Source organism: Crotalus tigris, unplaced genomic scaffold (genome assembly GCF_016545835.1).
Source record: "Crotalus tigris isolate CLP2741 ecotype Arizona unplaced genomic scaffold, ASM1654583v1 scf7180000024338.4412243, whole genome shotgun sequence".
In the NCBI taxonomy this organism is placed as follows: domain Eukaryota; kingdom Metazoa; phylum Chordata; class Lepidosauria; order Squamata; family Viperidae; genus Crotalus; species Crotalus tigris.
In genome coordinates this window covers 2187526-2203703 of record NW_024100508.1, presented here as the reverse complement: position 1 = coordinate 2203703, position 16178 = coordinate 2187526, and the positions used below count along the sequence as shown (strand labels likewise).

Sequence of the window (16178 nt, the reverse complement as noted above, 5' to 3'; positions counted from 1 at the left end):
GTACAAATTTATCTTTTTTCTGCAAGACTGCTGTTGATTTCAAGAGAGATTCACCAGTATGGGTGAGTCAAACAATAATTGATGTCAATTTTATTAGCTTCCATTGTAAATCAGATTCATTCAACTGCAAGCTACTTTGCATGTTTCCCTCCAATTTAATATTGATTTGAGCAAATATATCAGATGCCATCATTAAGCAATCCTGTGGGCCAATTGTATAGTGGGTAGTATCTAAATCTCGTTAGTTTATGGTTATCGATCATGGTTAAGATGGTAGAATGATCTTGGAGAGTTGTTTCTTAAATTGCTAGCATTTTTATTTCTGATCACATAGTGGAAAAAAATGCTAAGTGATTTCTTTCAAACTCATAATTTCATTGCCAAAAAAATCAGCCAGGCTGTCATGGTTAAGTTCCCCTTTTATTTTTCCAAGTAATAACCCCAGTCCTTTGGGTATGAATGATAATTCCACAGAAATTAAATGGAGAACTTACTTTGATCTCTGTATCTATAAAAAGGGGAAGGAACACTGTTAAAAACAGAGGGAGAAGAATTCTCCCTTCTCTTTCTTCTCTGTCAGACCAAGGCTGATTTTCCTGGGCTGAAGGTAAGCAAGGATTCTCCACATTGAGCCTTAGGTGACTCATAGGCTGGCTCAGCAAAGAAATCATACATGAGTTATCTCAGTTAAGCTTCAGGTTTTTCCCCTTATCAACTTGCAATCCTGAACAGTTCCTCTTTCAATCTATAATTTTAGGGGAAAAAATTGTTGGCAATGAAGAACAGAACATTCCACCTTACCAAATGAGGTTTTGCTTATTTGTGTTCTGCTCATTTGTGCTCATCAGTTTTTCATTTATGTTTCTATTACAGTATCTATGTAGGAAAGGATGGAGCACTGAATCTGATCAGTTGAGATTTTAGAACATTGAAATTTTATTCCAAGGGATTTGAAGACAAGTGATGACTTAAGTAAACTTTGCTGCCTGATTTTCTTTACTTCACAATTTAGAGAAATCAGAATACACTGGTACCTGGGTACTCAACTGCATAGAAACTCATCAAATTTGGTACTCAATGCATTTTGATGTGAAAATTTTGTCCAGGTTCTCAATGCACAAGCTAGAACTTGTTGCTGTTGGTTTTCTTGTGACTCACTGCATTATTCCTTATGGGGAAAAATTGTTTGATACTCATCATTTTTGGTACTCATTATGCCTCCTAGAACCAATGAATGATGAGTACCAAGGTACCACTGTAGATCTAGCCTGGTTCCCTTTGATTTTATTTATGTCATTATTTTTTTCTCCAAAACACAAAGCAGAACTCATTTCCTTCCACTTTTAACAATGCTGCCAGTCTAAGAACTATAGATTAGTTTGGAGTCACCTTTTGAATTTTAAAGCTGTGGGCTGGTGGGAATCCAAAAAATGAAGAAGGGTATATGGTAGGTATTTTTCCTCTAGTATGTAAACAATGATAATAATGATGATAATGATAATGATAATAATAATAATAGAGTTGGAAGGGACCTTGGAGGTCTTCTAGTCCAATCCCCTGCTGAGGCAGGAAAACCTACACCATTTCAGACAAGTGGTTGTCCAATCCCTTCTTTAAAACCTCCAGTGTTGGAGCATTCACAACTTCTGGAGGCAGGTCATTCCATTGATTAATTGTTCTGTCAGGAAATTTCTTAGTTCTAGGTTCTTCTCACTTTGATTAGTTTCCATCCATTGTTACTTGTCCTGCCTTCAGGTGCTTTGGAGAATAGCTTGGCTCTCTCTTCTTTGTGGCATCCCCTGAAATATTGGAACACTGCTATCATGTCCCCCCTTGTCCTTCTCTTCATTAAACTAGACATACCCAATTCCAGCAACCGTTCCTTATATGTTTTAGCCTCCAGTCCCCTAATCATCTCTGTTGCTCTTCTCTGTACTCTTCTACATGTGTTTCTTTGTGCTGCTTCCATTAGCATCAATGTACTTTATAATGTGCTGGGTTTTTCTAGTTTTTTTTTATTTTGTGAGTGTGTCCTTGCATTTTGCATGAGTTCTTGTTCAACTGTAGGGGCTGAGTCCAGTGTTTGTTTTTCTCTGAGCACGTCTGATTTTCTTTCATGAAATCAATACTACAGCTTTGTGAAGCTCGGTTTGAAGGTAATGCAACCAAACTGGCCCTTTGATTTAAATAGATGAACCAAATTGCTGTATCAATCCAATGCGTCAGATCAAATCAAATGCACTCAACTAAATTCAAAAATTCCATGGACTTTTGTGCATGCCTGACATAAATATTGAATTGATTTATCTCTTGATACTGAAGCACAAATTTGAATCAGGTACTAGCTATTTTATAACCTCATAATGAATACTGTGTGGATCTGAAAATTCAATACTGTATGCAGTTTGGGGATTCATTTCCAACTTTGCTATTTATTTAAGCTATTTGATTTGCTTTTGATAAAAAAACAAATAACACCTATCTATAAGCATCCATGAGGGCTATGATGTCACAACACATTTCAACATTTTGCCAAAAAGTTCAATTGCCAAGAATGCCCATGCACCCATAAGGGCAGCCATTTTGTAAGAGCACCTGCTACATGTTCCTACATATCAAATATACGCCTGGGTTTTACTTATTTGGCCTTAAAGCACAGTCCTAGACACATCTCTTCAAAGATTCAATAGGACATTTTGTCAGCTTAAAGCAGCCAGGACTAGAGTCTAGAGAGCAACTTTTCCCTACTTCACCAGCCTTACTCAAAGTCTCAGATTCAGATTTTTGCAAAAGCTTCATGAGGACTTGTCCCTTAACTAAAGGCTGCAACACTGAGGCATTTTTATATATTTATTGGCTCTAACCAAAGTTGGGTAGTTCACTTCATCTGGTGTGAATTATACCAAATAATCAGACAAAGATGGGTGGGAACATTTCAAAATTTTTATTTCTGCACAGAGTTAAAGAATTTATGTTCAGAACTAATGTCTTAAAGCAAGCACACCACATCTCCTCACAACAGGTATTTATACAATTCATACATTACATCAACAATTCTGATTGGCTGGCTAAATTCTCCTCACTGCCTACCTTATCTTTTGGCGGGCTTTTTAATTACTGGGTAGATTTGTCTAACACCCTCAAGGGGGCAACCTAATAACATACTGTTTGCAACCTTTTTCCTTCCAGAAACTTCTAGCACTTCTTGTGTTATCATCATATTGATACCAATGTCATCATATTGAACCACTGGGTCAAAAAAATGAAGAATATTCTTGGTCTTCCTTTAAATATCACTGATTGATTGGTGCCATCAAATTGGTGCTCTCTCTTAATGACCATTTTTATTTTCTCCAAGAGAATCTTTCTCCAATCTGGTATTCCACAGGTATCCCATCATCATTATAACTGAGCCCATCCACCTTGCTGCTGGTCATTCTTTTTACTTCCATCTTTCCCACCTCCAGAGACCAGTGTATAATGTGACCCAAACCATCATCATTAATAATAGTTATACTTGGGAGCCAAATCTTCAATTCACTCATCTGATGGGTGGTTTGTTCTGCCTTCTTATGGGAGCTGAAAAGGGAACTGGCTGAAAGTTGCCAACTGCTTCAGGACTGATATAGAACTAGAACTCCCAAACTCCTGTTTCCTGGCCTGGTGCCTTTTACTGTTACATCAAACTGGCTGTCAATCATTGTCCTACTAATTATCACAGGTCCATCTTCTTGTAATTTCATGCCAATTGCAATGTCTGCATGGTGACAGCTGGGCTTTGCGTCCCCAGTGGATCTGGGAGTGCAGTGTATGTGTGTGTGTGTGTGTGTGTGTGTGCAGGAAAAAATATACTTAATCTCTCCTTCTCATGCAGGTATGGCACTGAGAGGACTGCTGTTCTTTTTGGCTGGTTTGGTACAAATATGTGGTGAGTAAACTGGACTGTTTGATATATACTTCTGTTGTTTCAAATGTGTGTAAGGAATTTTGTGGTCTCTGTATTTGCCTGCATACAGAGGGAAAGCTGAGCTTTGAACTATTTCTCCTCCAGATCATTTTAAGGTTACTCTCCCTCTAGCACAGTGATGGCACATGTGTCAAAGGTGACACATCATGACATTTGGGGTGTCACTTTTGTCACTTCTTATGCAACTTTTTCCCCGAGAGAAACATGAGCAAGATCTTTGTTTTCTCTTCTAGGCTCCCAAAGAGCAAGTCCTCGTGGAAATAAATTTGTCATGGCTTTCATGCAAGATCACCAGAAATATCAAAGCAGTCCATCTGACAATAAATACCAGTTGCTTATCTCTGGTCATTATTCTTCAACTGCTGTCAAAGTGTCAGTAAGCAGGCATAAGTTCTGGAGAACATTTGTGGTCAACAAAGGAACAGTAGCAACAGTTAGACTCCCAGACACATTTGAGATGAGGGGATCAAATTATTTCGATATGACTGTGTTCATTGAAGCTAACAGAGAAATTTCAGTCTTTGCCCAGGGCAATGGAAGATCTTTGGTTGGCACTTCTCTTGTACTCCCAGTCCACCAGCTAGATAGAGTGTATCATGTGGTAACTCCGAATATCACCACAAATGGTTTCAAGGAATTTGCCATTGTAGCTCAGGAAACTGCCACTGATGTTGATATTTACCTAAAAGGAGATGTGCTATTCAATAGACAGGCTTATCCCGCAGGGAGTAAACTTTCTGTTAATCTTGAGGCATTCCAAGCACTTCAGCTGCAAAGCTCAGATGATTTATCAGGCACCAGAATTGAATCGAAAGAACCCGTGGCTGTCTTCAGTGGACACAGCTGTATTATGAAAGACAATGCCTGCAACCAAGTTTTTGAACAGCTGCTGCCCAGTTCAAGCTGGGGCACCTTCTTCATTGTTCCTGTCCTCCCTTTCCAAAACAGGGATGGCACACTATATGTAACAGCTTCCCAAAACACTTATCTCAAATATCAACATGGAGATGAGCTAAGCACCCAGACCCTGGAATCTGGAGAAGTCATGCAGTTAAACAAATATTCTTCTGAGCCATTTTCTATTTCCGCAAGTGCTAGAATCCAGGTGCTTTACTTCTCTACTGATGGTAAAAGCCAAGGCAGTGGACCATTGCTTGTCAGTATCCCAGCTGTTACAAGCTTTTGCAAATCATATGATCTTGCTTACATGAAGCAGTTGGATAATTATGCTATCATTGTAGCCAAAACCTCAGATCCCAGTGGAATTAGAATACAGAGGAGACCTTTTGAAAAAAGCCAGTGGAGATCAGTCCCAGACACAGAATACTCTTGGAGTGAATACAATTTAGGTAGAGGAGCAGGTATTCTTTCTTCAGATCATCATGTTCCACTTGGGGTCTTCATCCTTGGATTTTCACAGCATGATGGCTATGGCTCACAGGCTCATTGTATCTTCTGTAAGTATTGTCAAACTTAATACCTTTAATGTTGTGAGTCTTTCCGATTGTGTTGGTTTGCATTTTTGCTGAAAGCAGCTCTTCCTGAAGTAAACTCTATATCGCAATTGTATTTGCTTGGACAAGAGCTCTTTATACCAGGGGTCTTCAAACTTGGCCCTTTTGTGACTTGTGGACTTTAACTCCCAGAATTCCTCAGCTAGTATGCCTGGCTGAGGAAATCTGGCAGTTGAAGTCCACAAATCATAAAAGGGCCAAGTTTGAAGACCTCTGCTTTATACGATATGATTTATAGTTCATTGCAGAATTAAGCCAGTTGAATGGGATGCACATGGGAATAAGCCCTGGAAACTATCCTTAGAGAATCACAGTCTGATACTCGAGTACAGTCTTTCTCAACCTTGGCAGTTTTAAGATGTGTGGACTTCAACTGCCAGAATTCTTCAGGCAGCCATTTTGGCTAGCCGGCTCTAGTATCATGCATGGTTATAACTCACAGCTGTTTGCTTCTCTGGTAAGTATTTAAAAACCTAATATTACTTTCAGGAAATAAGAGGAGATGTGGAGTGTAAATATAAGTTTCTGTACATGGAAAATAGGTATACAGGTAGTCCTTGATTTATAACTACTCATTCAGTGACCATTTAAAATTGCAATGGCACCGAATGAATGGTGGTTATGAGGGGTCTTTGAAGTTCTGGCCTTCCCAGCACCTCTGTGATCATGTGATTTGGTTACTTGATCACAGGCTTGCATTTATGACATTTACAGCATCTTCTGGACACAACGTGGACAGAGCTATATCTCTACTGCAAGTCTAGAAGAGTTTTCATGACAACTTTTGGCAGCCATAGAACCATTAAGGGCAATATTTTAAAAACTTTTCTTAGTTCTGACTCTGTGTCTTCCAATGTTATGGATCCCTTTGACTTTTGTTTTCACACTCGCAAGTAGACTAACAAATTCATATCTTCCATATTGGTCTTCCGGAAACTATCCACTGTTTGTCCCTTCTTTGACACATATTTTTATACACGTTGAAGAAAGGATTTCAATATTTAATTCTCATTATATAATTTGATCTTATGGCAATCAACTGACTAGCTTCAATCACTTCTAACCTTTCTTAAAGTTCTTGAATCTGACAGCATTTTGCATAAATAAATGTGGGGGTCTTTATGTGGCTTTATGCATGTTTCAAATAAGAAAATAATTGGATCTAAAAAAAATTGGGAGTTTCTTTTCCAGCTTTATGTACACTCAGCTTTGGGCGATGCTCAGTATAGTTTTAGACCAATCAACTCCAAGCTGGTAATCACCAGATGTGATTGGGAATTAGAGAGTGAAACTATAACATTGTAGAACAGGCATGTTAAACTGCCGGCCTGCAGGCTAGATGCGTCACGCTGAAACCACGCCCACCCCAGTGCCGGCAATGGGGAAAAAGTCCTGATATGTCCCGCAACATCACGTGACATCATGAGTTTGACATGCCTGTTCTAGAAGGCATATGGCTGGAAAAAAATTGTTGACATGGCTAAGAAAAAAAAATCCTATCAGTGACCTGTTCCTTTCCTTCCATGGATCTTGTTTTCTTCTCTGCTTACCAAGTGGTACCCAGGATTGTCTGCCTTCTTTCTTCCCATCTTGAGTAGACAACTATGATTCCCTATATCTCTTCTTTCCATTTAGCTATGACTTGTCCAGCTAACAGTCACTATGAAGTCTGCACCAGCACTTGCTCCAACCACTGTGCCAACATCACAGAGTCATGTCCAGAGACTTGCACGGAGGGCTGCCAATGTGATGATGAGTTTTTATTTGATGGTGTTGATTGCATTCCCAAAGAAAAATGTGGGTGCTTCAGCAATGGACACTATTATCAGGTAATAAATGTTTTGGATTTACTCCTGTACTTTCTGTTTTTGTTGTTCCCTTTACTTATTAAATTTATTAAATAATTTTAGATAGCCATCCATCTATCCACAGGAACCCTGGGTGGCTCACCAAATAGAAACTCAAGGCAATAAAACAAATGTTTAAAGCACTAGTCCTTCTCAATGAATGTCAGATAAATCTGGATGGTGATTGGTCTTCAGCATATGTGGAATCATGATCCCCGATTCTCAGTATCCCTTTCACTGGGATCTTTGAAATTTTATCATCTTTGAAATCTAAAAGAGATGAAACTGTAAGGACTGGACTGCAACAGAGAAATGTTTTTTTATACATCTGAAGCTCAGTGTTTTCCTTCCAAATTATACCATTTGACTCTTCCAGACTTGGTACTTTGTGATCTCCCAACTGATAATTTTTCAGGGCTTTCACATTGCAAAAGGAATATGATGGATGTATTTACTTATATTATTTAGAGTCATGCATCAAAGTGATGCAAAATGTTGTGCTTTTAGGAACAATAATTATTTCTTATAAAAGACTTGAAATCCTTTATGGGAATGGATAAAGGTGAATTGGCAAACTTGAGGTATACTGATTAAAAGGGGTTGTTTATGGGAAAAAGGAAACCATGATAAGTAATTTGGGACAAGGGAAATGATAATTGTAACCATGTTTGTAACTGCTGTAAGGAAAATTGGAAATCGCTTCTTTAGATATTGTTCTCTTTTTCTTTCATTCCCCCATACATGGATACCTTAGATTATATGAAAGTCTCACAGATAAATCTATTCAGAACTGTTTGGGTGAATAGTATTTACAGTTCAGATCGCTCTCTCATTACTGTAGATCTGAAATCATCTTTGATTCTGTTCTATTATTTTGTCTTTCCATTTTGACAACAGCCCAACGAGATGGTTCTTTTGAATGCTTGCAAGAAGCAATGTACTTGCATCCCAGGTGAGGGGCTGACCTGTATTGACCACAGCTGTGCAGTTCAGGAGACCTGTGAATCCCAAGAAGGAGTCATGAGTTGCGTTCAGAAAGGTAACCAGATTTCCAGAATGGTGGCTGAAAGGGGTTCTAATGATTCAGAGTTACCTTAAATATGACAATCCAAACAAATGGAAAAAGATGAAATGTGCATATTGGCTTAAATCAATTATACCAATCGGAAAAAGATAGTCAGGGCCCTACTGTACATTTTGTCCTGTCTGAAGGTCACATGGGCATGGATGGAGGAGTTGCAGTGTCACCAAAGTAGATGTGATTGATATTTTTTAAAACACTTTTGGGGGGAGAAGGGAGTGATGGAGTGATAAAGGGGTAAAATTGCTGCCTGGCAGTTGAAACTCAGAAGTTGCCACTGGCTCTTATTATCCTGGCTTTATTGTCCTGGCCTTTTGACAACCAGAAACAAGAGCAGACACAAATCCAAGCAGGGAATTATCCTAATTTAATGCACGAGCAGGTCTATCATCTCCTAAGAGTCCTTCTCTGTTTCAGGATCTTGTCATGTAAGTTCCCGGGGGAAGAGTTTTGTTACTGCCTTCATGCAGAATCGCACTCCTGGGCAACCTGGTCAAAAGCTGGAGCTGTACATCGCTGGATATCATCTTGCAACAAATATTACAGTGTCAACAAGAAATACGATACTACACAAAACCATCAGTGAAGGAGAAATCATTTCCATTGAATTACCACTGTCCTTACAAATGGAGGGGAGCGACAAATTTAATAAGACGGTGCTGATCGAAGCTGACCAAGACATTTCTGTCATCTCCTACAACTACTTGCCTAAAACAAGTGATGGAACAATCACTTATCCTATCCACCAGCTGGGGCAGTTATATTACGTGGTCACTCCCACAGAAAATAGCAACAAAGAATTCGCTATCATAGCCCATGAGGATCTCACAACAGTGACCATCCACCTGAAAGGCACTGTGATATACAAAAGCAAAGTTTACCCTGCTGGGTCCATCTTTGTGACTGGCCTCAAGGCCTTTGAAGCAATTCAGCTCCAAAGCACAGAAGATTTATCAGGCACCAGGATTGAATCGACCAAACCTGTGGCTGTCTTGAGTGGACATACCTGTGTTACCAAGTTCACAGCCTGTGATCATGTTGTTGAGCAGCTCCTGCCAGTTCAGAGCTGGGGAACCACCTTCATTGTCCCTGCTCTTCCTTTCCAGACACAATATGATATTGCGTATGTTGTTTCTGCAGAGAACACATTGATGAGATACCAGTCTAGCTCCAAGAAAGAATCCCGTACTCTGGTGGCTGGAGAAGTTGTTCAGCTTGAGGTCCTGAACTCTCAACCACTTTTTATATCTGCTGATGCTGGAATCCAAGTCCTTTTTTTCTTTACTGGTGCCAAAAGAGAAAACGATTACTATGACCCTTTCCTCATGAACATCCCTGCAACAACGTGTTATTGCAATTCATACCACATTTATGGAATGAAGAACTTCACAAATCATGCCATGATTATAGCCAAATCATCAGAATCTGGTAGGATCAAATGGGAAGAACACAGGATCAGGTGGACAAAGATCCTAAGCACTGAATATTCATGGGCTGAAGAAGATGTGGAGATAAGAGATCATGCCCAATCAGTGGAACACGAGAACAGTCCGTTTGGACTTTTCATCTATGGAGGTGGTCAGTCTAATGGCTATGGTACTCCTGTTCTTTGTTCTTCAGGTAAGTATCCTCATAAATTGATGAAGATATTTAAGTTCTTATTAGATTTCAATGAATTCACAGGTTGCTCATATATATCAGAGGTCACTTTGGGGTCTATAACCCCTTCTGCCAGTTTATCTTCTCAGAGATCACTCTCACCCATTCCATACCTTCCCTCTAGCTATTAGGAGAATGTAAAGACAATTGCTTTACACGAATACTCTGACTCTGATCAACCCGGATCCTGAAGTGATGAAAATTCTTTAACTTTCAGTCTACTAAAAAAGAGCACGAGATAAATCACAGCAGGCTCTCCTTTTTCCATTCACATGGTGTGCACTACGCTATGTGGTTGCTTACTGAGAAAATTGGAATGATTGATTAGAAAGTGTAAGAGTGTCTCCCACCATAAATCAACTCAGCTTTCAAAGCCAGCTCAGCTCATAGGTCCAGAGCTGATTCTAAGACAGACAAAGTGTAAGGACCCACCCCACTTTGCATCTTAAGAAGACAGAACTCTTGGAATAATTCTTCCAACAGGAATCCTTTATTAAGAAGAAGTGGTTGCAGGCGTGCTAGACAGGACTTGGGGTCCAAGCTCTCCCATTCAAGGTTTTAAGGGGTTCCCCAGCAGTCCCACCCAATCACCCCCCCTTCCAGTGATAGTTTCAGGCATCACAATTCCACCCCTTTGTTCCTTTCTTCCGTCTGGATGGAGACTTCAGATAAACTACATGAAAGGTAAATAGCCCCTTTGTTATGGTAAGGTTCTTTGGTGCTAGTTACATTCAAAGTCTTTGAGGTTGCAATAAACACATTCAATTCCTTAGAAGTATACTGAAGGAAGTGAGGGCCATAAAGCCCCCTTGTTCTCCCCCTTCTCTCCCTCTTATGGCAGAATCCAGAGAAGGCAGAATTGGGGTTTTCTATATTTGATGATTAAAGATGAAATATAATTGGATTCTGACACAAAGCTCATGACTGGAGACTCCCTTAGAAACTGATATTGAAAGCCAAGTTTGAAAAAGCTTCTAAATAAAGACGTAAAATGTGTCTCAGATCCTGAAAGGGAATCCTGTGGAGCATCAGAGCAATACTATCAATCGTTAGCTACGACTACTTCATTCCATTTTCCTCTGCCTTGAGTGGCACCCGGGAAATTTCAACTAATATATATAAATGTATGTATATTTTTCCAATGTAGTTCCAAGCTGCCCAGTCAACAGCCATTACAGGGTCTGTGCCAACCTGTGCCCCACTAGTTGTGCAAAGATCAATGACCCTGATCCATGCCCAGAGACCTGTGAGAAAGGATGCCAGTGTGATGCCGGCTTCTTCTTTGATGGCCTTTCCTGTGTTTCTGTGGAAAGCTGTGGCTGTTCCCAAGATGGACACGACTATGAGGTTAGTGAATACACAGATAGTCCTTGACTTACAACCATCATTGACTCCAACATTTCTATGGCTAAGCAAGGCAGTGGTTAAATGATTTGTTCCCCATTGGTTGCTTTTGCCAACTTTATTAAGCAAATCAGTGTAGCAGTTAACTGAATCATAGCTTCCCCTATGACTATAGCCTTTGTTTGTTGGAAGCCAGCTGGGAGTTACAAATGGCAATTACGAGACAGTGCTTCTGTCATAAATACATGCCAGTTGCAAAGTGCAACATTTTGGTCATGTGACCATGGGAATGCTGCAACGCTCATAAGTGTGAAAACAGGTCATAAGTCATTTTTGTCAAGGCTGTTATATCTTAGAACAGTCATTAACCAAATGATTGTAAGACAAGGACTACCTGCATTCTATATTCATCCAGCCCTAGGGATATATGTGCATGTACGTAGAAACCTATGATTTTCCTGATCGAGTTTCTTATTTTTCTCCCGAAAGAACCTCCGTTCATTCTATTCTCTCACAAAAAGGAAATATCTTCAGTATTATATTATGCAGTTGAGGAGCAGTGTGATAGCCTAGGGGTGAAGACGCTGTCCTTCCACTTGGGAAATTGAGAATTCAGTCCCAGGTAGCAGCAGGTGTTTCTGTCGTAAGTCACAAAGAAAAAAAATATCTGCTGTGAACTCTGTGTGGCATCAGGAAGGGCATCCAGCCAGTAAAGGCTCAGCTGCTATTAGTTGGCCCAACTCTATCCCAAATTAAGGGATTGCAGGGTCGTAAAAAAGGAAGGTTTTTTATGTTATGCAATTGAGGTTTTAAATGGTTCAGAGTGGTTTAAAACTAAAACTGGTTCCATCAAATACTGAATACTAATCCGAAGTATTCTTTTCTTGATATAACTACTGGTGATTATTTGCATAGATATTTCTTCTACATTGACAGTATCTGAATGAATTTATTGGGAAATAGGAAAATGATACACATTTTTGTTTTGTTTTGGTGATTCATGGAATGAAGAACGTGATGTGAACCAAGGTTATAATTCATTTGAATAAGTAATATAATTAATAACATTTATATTCCAAAGTGAATATATGGATATGTTGCAATACAAGACTTCTCTGTTTCTTCCCACCAGCCCCATGAGACAGTTCTGCTGAATACGTGCCAGGAGAAATGTACTTGCATTCCAGGTCAAGGGCTCATATGTGAGGCCCACACTTGTGCTGCTGACGAAACCTGCAGCCTTCAAGAGCAAGTCCTGACCTGTGTTAAGAGTAAGCATTCATTCCTTTATGCTCTCTGCCTATGTATCCTCATGGAAAGGCAATTGTAGCTTGAGGAGTAAAGCCCAAGATAGTGTGGACTTCAACTCCCAGAATACCTCAGCCAACAGTCCTGGATAATTCTGGGTGTGGAAGTCCATACATCTTGAAGCGGCCAAGGTTGAGAAACACTGGAGCATATGAATGGCAGGCTAAGCCAGTAGTGAGGCCATTTGGGAAAAGGAGCATATATTATCCAGGTTCTTATTGGCTGCTCTAAAATGACTGCTATGGTAGGCAAAGCCAGTTAATATATCAAACACCAATTTCCCAGTAGAAAACACTTGAAGTTGCTTCTTGCTGTCTCTTCAAGCTATCTGCCATTTTTGTTTTTTAAGACAATCAGTGTGGATCCCATCAATTTCCTTTCAAGTAAAGTTGGGGCAGGAAGTGGGATTTTATTTTGCAATTTGTCAAACCCATTTTCATTTAAAAAATAAAAAAAACTCAAAAGATTTATGTGTCTGGGCTAGGAAAAATGAGTATCAAAGGAAGGTATTCATGGGTAAATTAATGCCAATAGCATACAATATCTAGCCGAGATTATTCTTCAGGTTAGTGTTTCTCAACTTTAGTAACATTAAGACATGTGGATTTCAACTTCCAAACTTCTGGGAGTTGAAGTCCACGTGTCTTAAAGTTGTCAAGTTGAGAAGTATTGCTCCAAGTCAAATACGTGCAGTCATCATCAGATTGAGCCCCTGTGTTGAATGTTTCAAAGGACATTATGGGCCATATTCCATAATGGGTCAAACCAGTATATTATTTTCCCTGCACAGGGGCTCTAAAAATGAACATGGAAGGAAAGGATATGGCTTGAGTTCCCTCAAGGGCTGACAAATGAAACTTGATTATCAATTATACCAATCGGAAAAAGATAGTCAGGCCCTACTATACATTTTGTCCTGTCTGAAGGTCACATGGGCATGGATGGAGGAGTTGCAGTGTCACCAAAGTAGATGTGATTGATATTTTTTAAAACACTTTTGGGGGGAGAAGGGAGTGATGGAGTGATAAAGGGGTAAAATTGCTGCCTGGCAGTTGAAACTCAGAAGTTGCCACTGGCTCTTATTATCCTGGCTTTATTGTCCTGGCCTTTTGACAACCAGAAACAAGAGCAGACACAAATCCAAGCAGGGAATTATCCTAATTTAATGCACGAGCAGGTCTATCATCTCCTAAGAGTCCTTCTCTGTTTCAGGATCTTGTCATGTAAGTTCCCGGGGGAAGAGTTTTGTTACTGCCTTCATGCAGAATTACAATACTGGGGAACCTGGTCAAAAGCTGGAGCTGTACATCTCTGGATATCATCTTGCAACAAATATTACAGTGTCAACAAGAAATACGATACTACACAAAACCATCAGTGAAGGAGAAATCATCTCCATTGAATTACCACTATCCTTACAAATGGAGGGGAGCAACAAATTTAATAAGACGGTGCTGATCGAAGCTGACCAAGACATTTCTGTCATCTCCTACAACTACTTGCCTAAAACAAGTGATGGAACAATCACTTATCCTATCCACCAGCTGGGGCAGTTATATTACGTGGTCACTCCCACAGAAAATAGCAACAAAGAATTCGCTATCATAGCCCATGAGGATCTCACAACAGTGACCATCCACCTGAAAGGCACTGTGATATACAAAAGCAAAGTTTACCCTGCTGGGTCCATCTTTGTGACTGGCCTCAAGGCCTTTGAAGCAATTCAGCTCCAAAGCACAGAAGATTTATCAGGCACCAGGATTGAATCGACCAAACCTGTGGCTGTCTTGAGTGGACATACCTGTGTTACCAAGTTCACAGCCTGTGATCATGTTGTTGAGCAGCTCCTGCCAGTTCAGAGCTGGGGAACCACCTTCATTGTCCCTGCTCTTCCTTTCCAGACACAATATGATATTGCGTATGTTGTTTCTGCAGAGAACACATTGATGAGATACCAGTCTAGCTCCAAGAAAGAATCCCGTACTCTGGTGGCTGGAGAAGTTGTTCAGCTTGAGGTCCTGAACTCTCAACCACTTTTTATATCTGCTGATGCTGGAATCCAAGTCCTTTTTTTCTTTACTGGTGCCAAAAGAGAAAACGATTACTATGACCCTTTCCTCATGAACATCCCTGCAACAACGTGTTATTGCAATTCATACCACATTTATGGAATGAAGAACTTCACAAATCATGCCATGATTATAGCCAAATCATCAGAATCTGGTAGGATCAAATGGGAAGAACACAGGATCAGGTGGACAAAGATCCTAAGCACTGAATATTCATGGGCTGAAGAAGATGTGGAGATAAGAGATCATGCCCAATCAGTGGAACACGAGAACAGTCCGTTTGGACTTTTCATCTATGGAGGTGGTCAGTCTAATGGCTATGGTACTCCTGTTCTTTGTTCTTCAGGTAAGTATCCTCATAAATTGATGAAGATATTTAAGTTCTTATTAGATTTCAATGAATTCACAGGTTGCTCATATATATCAGAGGTCACTTTGGGGTCTATAACCCCTTCTGCCAGTTTATCTTCTCAGAGATCACTCTCACCCATTCCATACCTTCCCTCTAGCTATTAGGAGAATGTAAAGACAATTGCTTTACACGAATACTCTGACTCTGATCAACCCGGATCCTGAAGTGATGAAAATTCTTTAACTTTCAGTCTACTAAAAAAGAGCATGAGATAAATCACGGCAGGCTCTCCTTTTTCCATTCACATGGTGTGCACTACGCTATGTGGTTGCTTACTGAGAAAATTGGAATGATTGATTAGAAAGTGTAAGAGTGTCTCCCACCATAAATCAACTCAGCTTTCAAAGCCAGCTCAGCTCATAGGTCCAGAGCTGATTCTAAGACAGACAAAGTGTAAGGACCCACCCCACTTTGCATCTTAAGAAGACAGAACTCTTGGAATAATTCTTCCAACAGGAATCCTTTATTAAGAAGAAGTGGTTGCAGGCGTGCTAGACAGGACTTGGGGTCCAAGCTCTCCCATTCAAGGTTTTAAGGGGTTCCCCAGCAGTCCCACCCAATCACCCCCCCTTCCAGTGATAGTTTCAGGCATCACAATTCCACCCCTTTGTTCCTTTCTTCCGTCTGGATGGAGACTTCAGATAAACTACATGAAAGGTAAATAGCCCCTTTGTTATGGTAAGGTTCTTTGGTGCTAGTTACATTCAAACTCTTTGAGGTTGCAATAAACACATTCAATTCCTTAGAAGTATACTGAAGGAAGTGAGGGCCATAAAGCCCCTTTGTTCTCCCCCTTCTCTCCCTCTTATGGCAGAATCCAGAGAAGGCAGAATTGGGGTTTTTTATATTTGATGATTAAAGATGAAATGTAATTGGATTCTGACATCTGGCCCCTCTTAAAAATAAGAGAGATCCACCTGAAAGAAAACAAAACAGGTATAAAACTTAGTCAGGCTTGTTAGGATACTCTGTGTGAA

The 16178-nt window shown here is 40.0% G+C and overlaps 1 protein-coding gene across 2 annotated transcripts in view; it reads left to right on the top strand.

Annotated features, from left to right (window-relative positions):
• The first annotated feature begins 555 nt into the window (after positions 1-555).
• LOC120300152 (IgGFc-binding protein-like) overlaps positions 556-16178 on the top strand; it is a 39814-nt gene continuing 24191 nt past the window's right edge. The window contains exons 1-9 of one of the 2 annotated variants that reach the window (XM_039325772.1): positions 556-607; positions 3875-3928; positions 4201-5424; positions 7117-7310; positions 8226-8367; positions 8827-10029; positions 11216-11415; positions 12545-12683; positions 13933-15135. In XM_039325772.1, coding sequence (XP_039181706.1) covers positions 3877-3928; positions 4201-5424; positions 7117-7310; positions 8226-8367; positions 8827-10029; positions 11216-11415; positions 12545-12683; positions 13933-15135 — 4357 coding nt within the window. In that variant the 5' untranslated portion in view covers positions 556-607; positions 3875-3876. Of the gene's footprint in view, positions 608-3813; positions 3929-4200; positions 5425-7116; positions 7311-8225; positions 8368-8826; positions 10030-11215; positions 11416-12544; positions 12684-13932; positions 15136-16178 lie in introns of those variants that run through there. The other variant, XM_039325773.1, reaches the window with a different exon arrangement.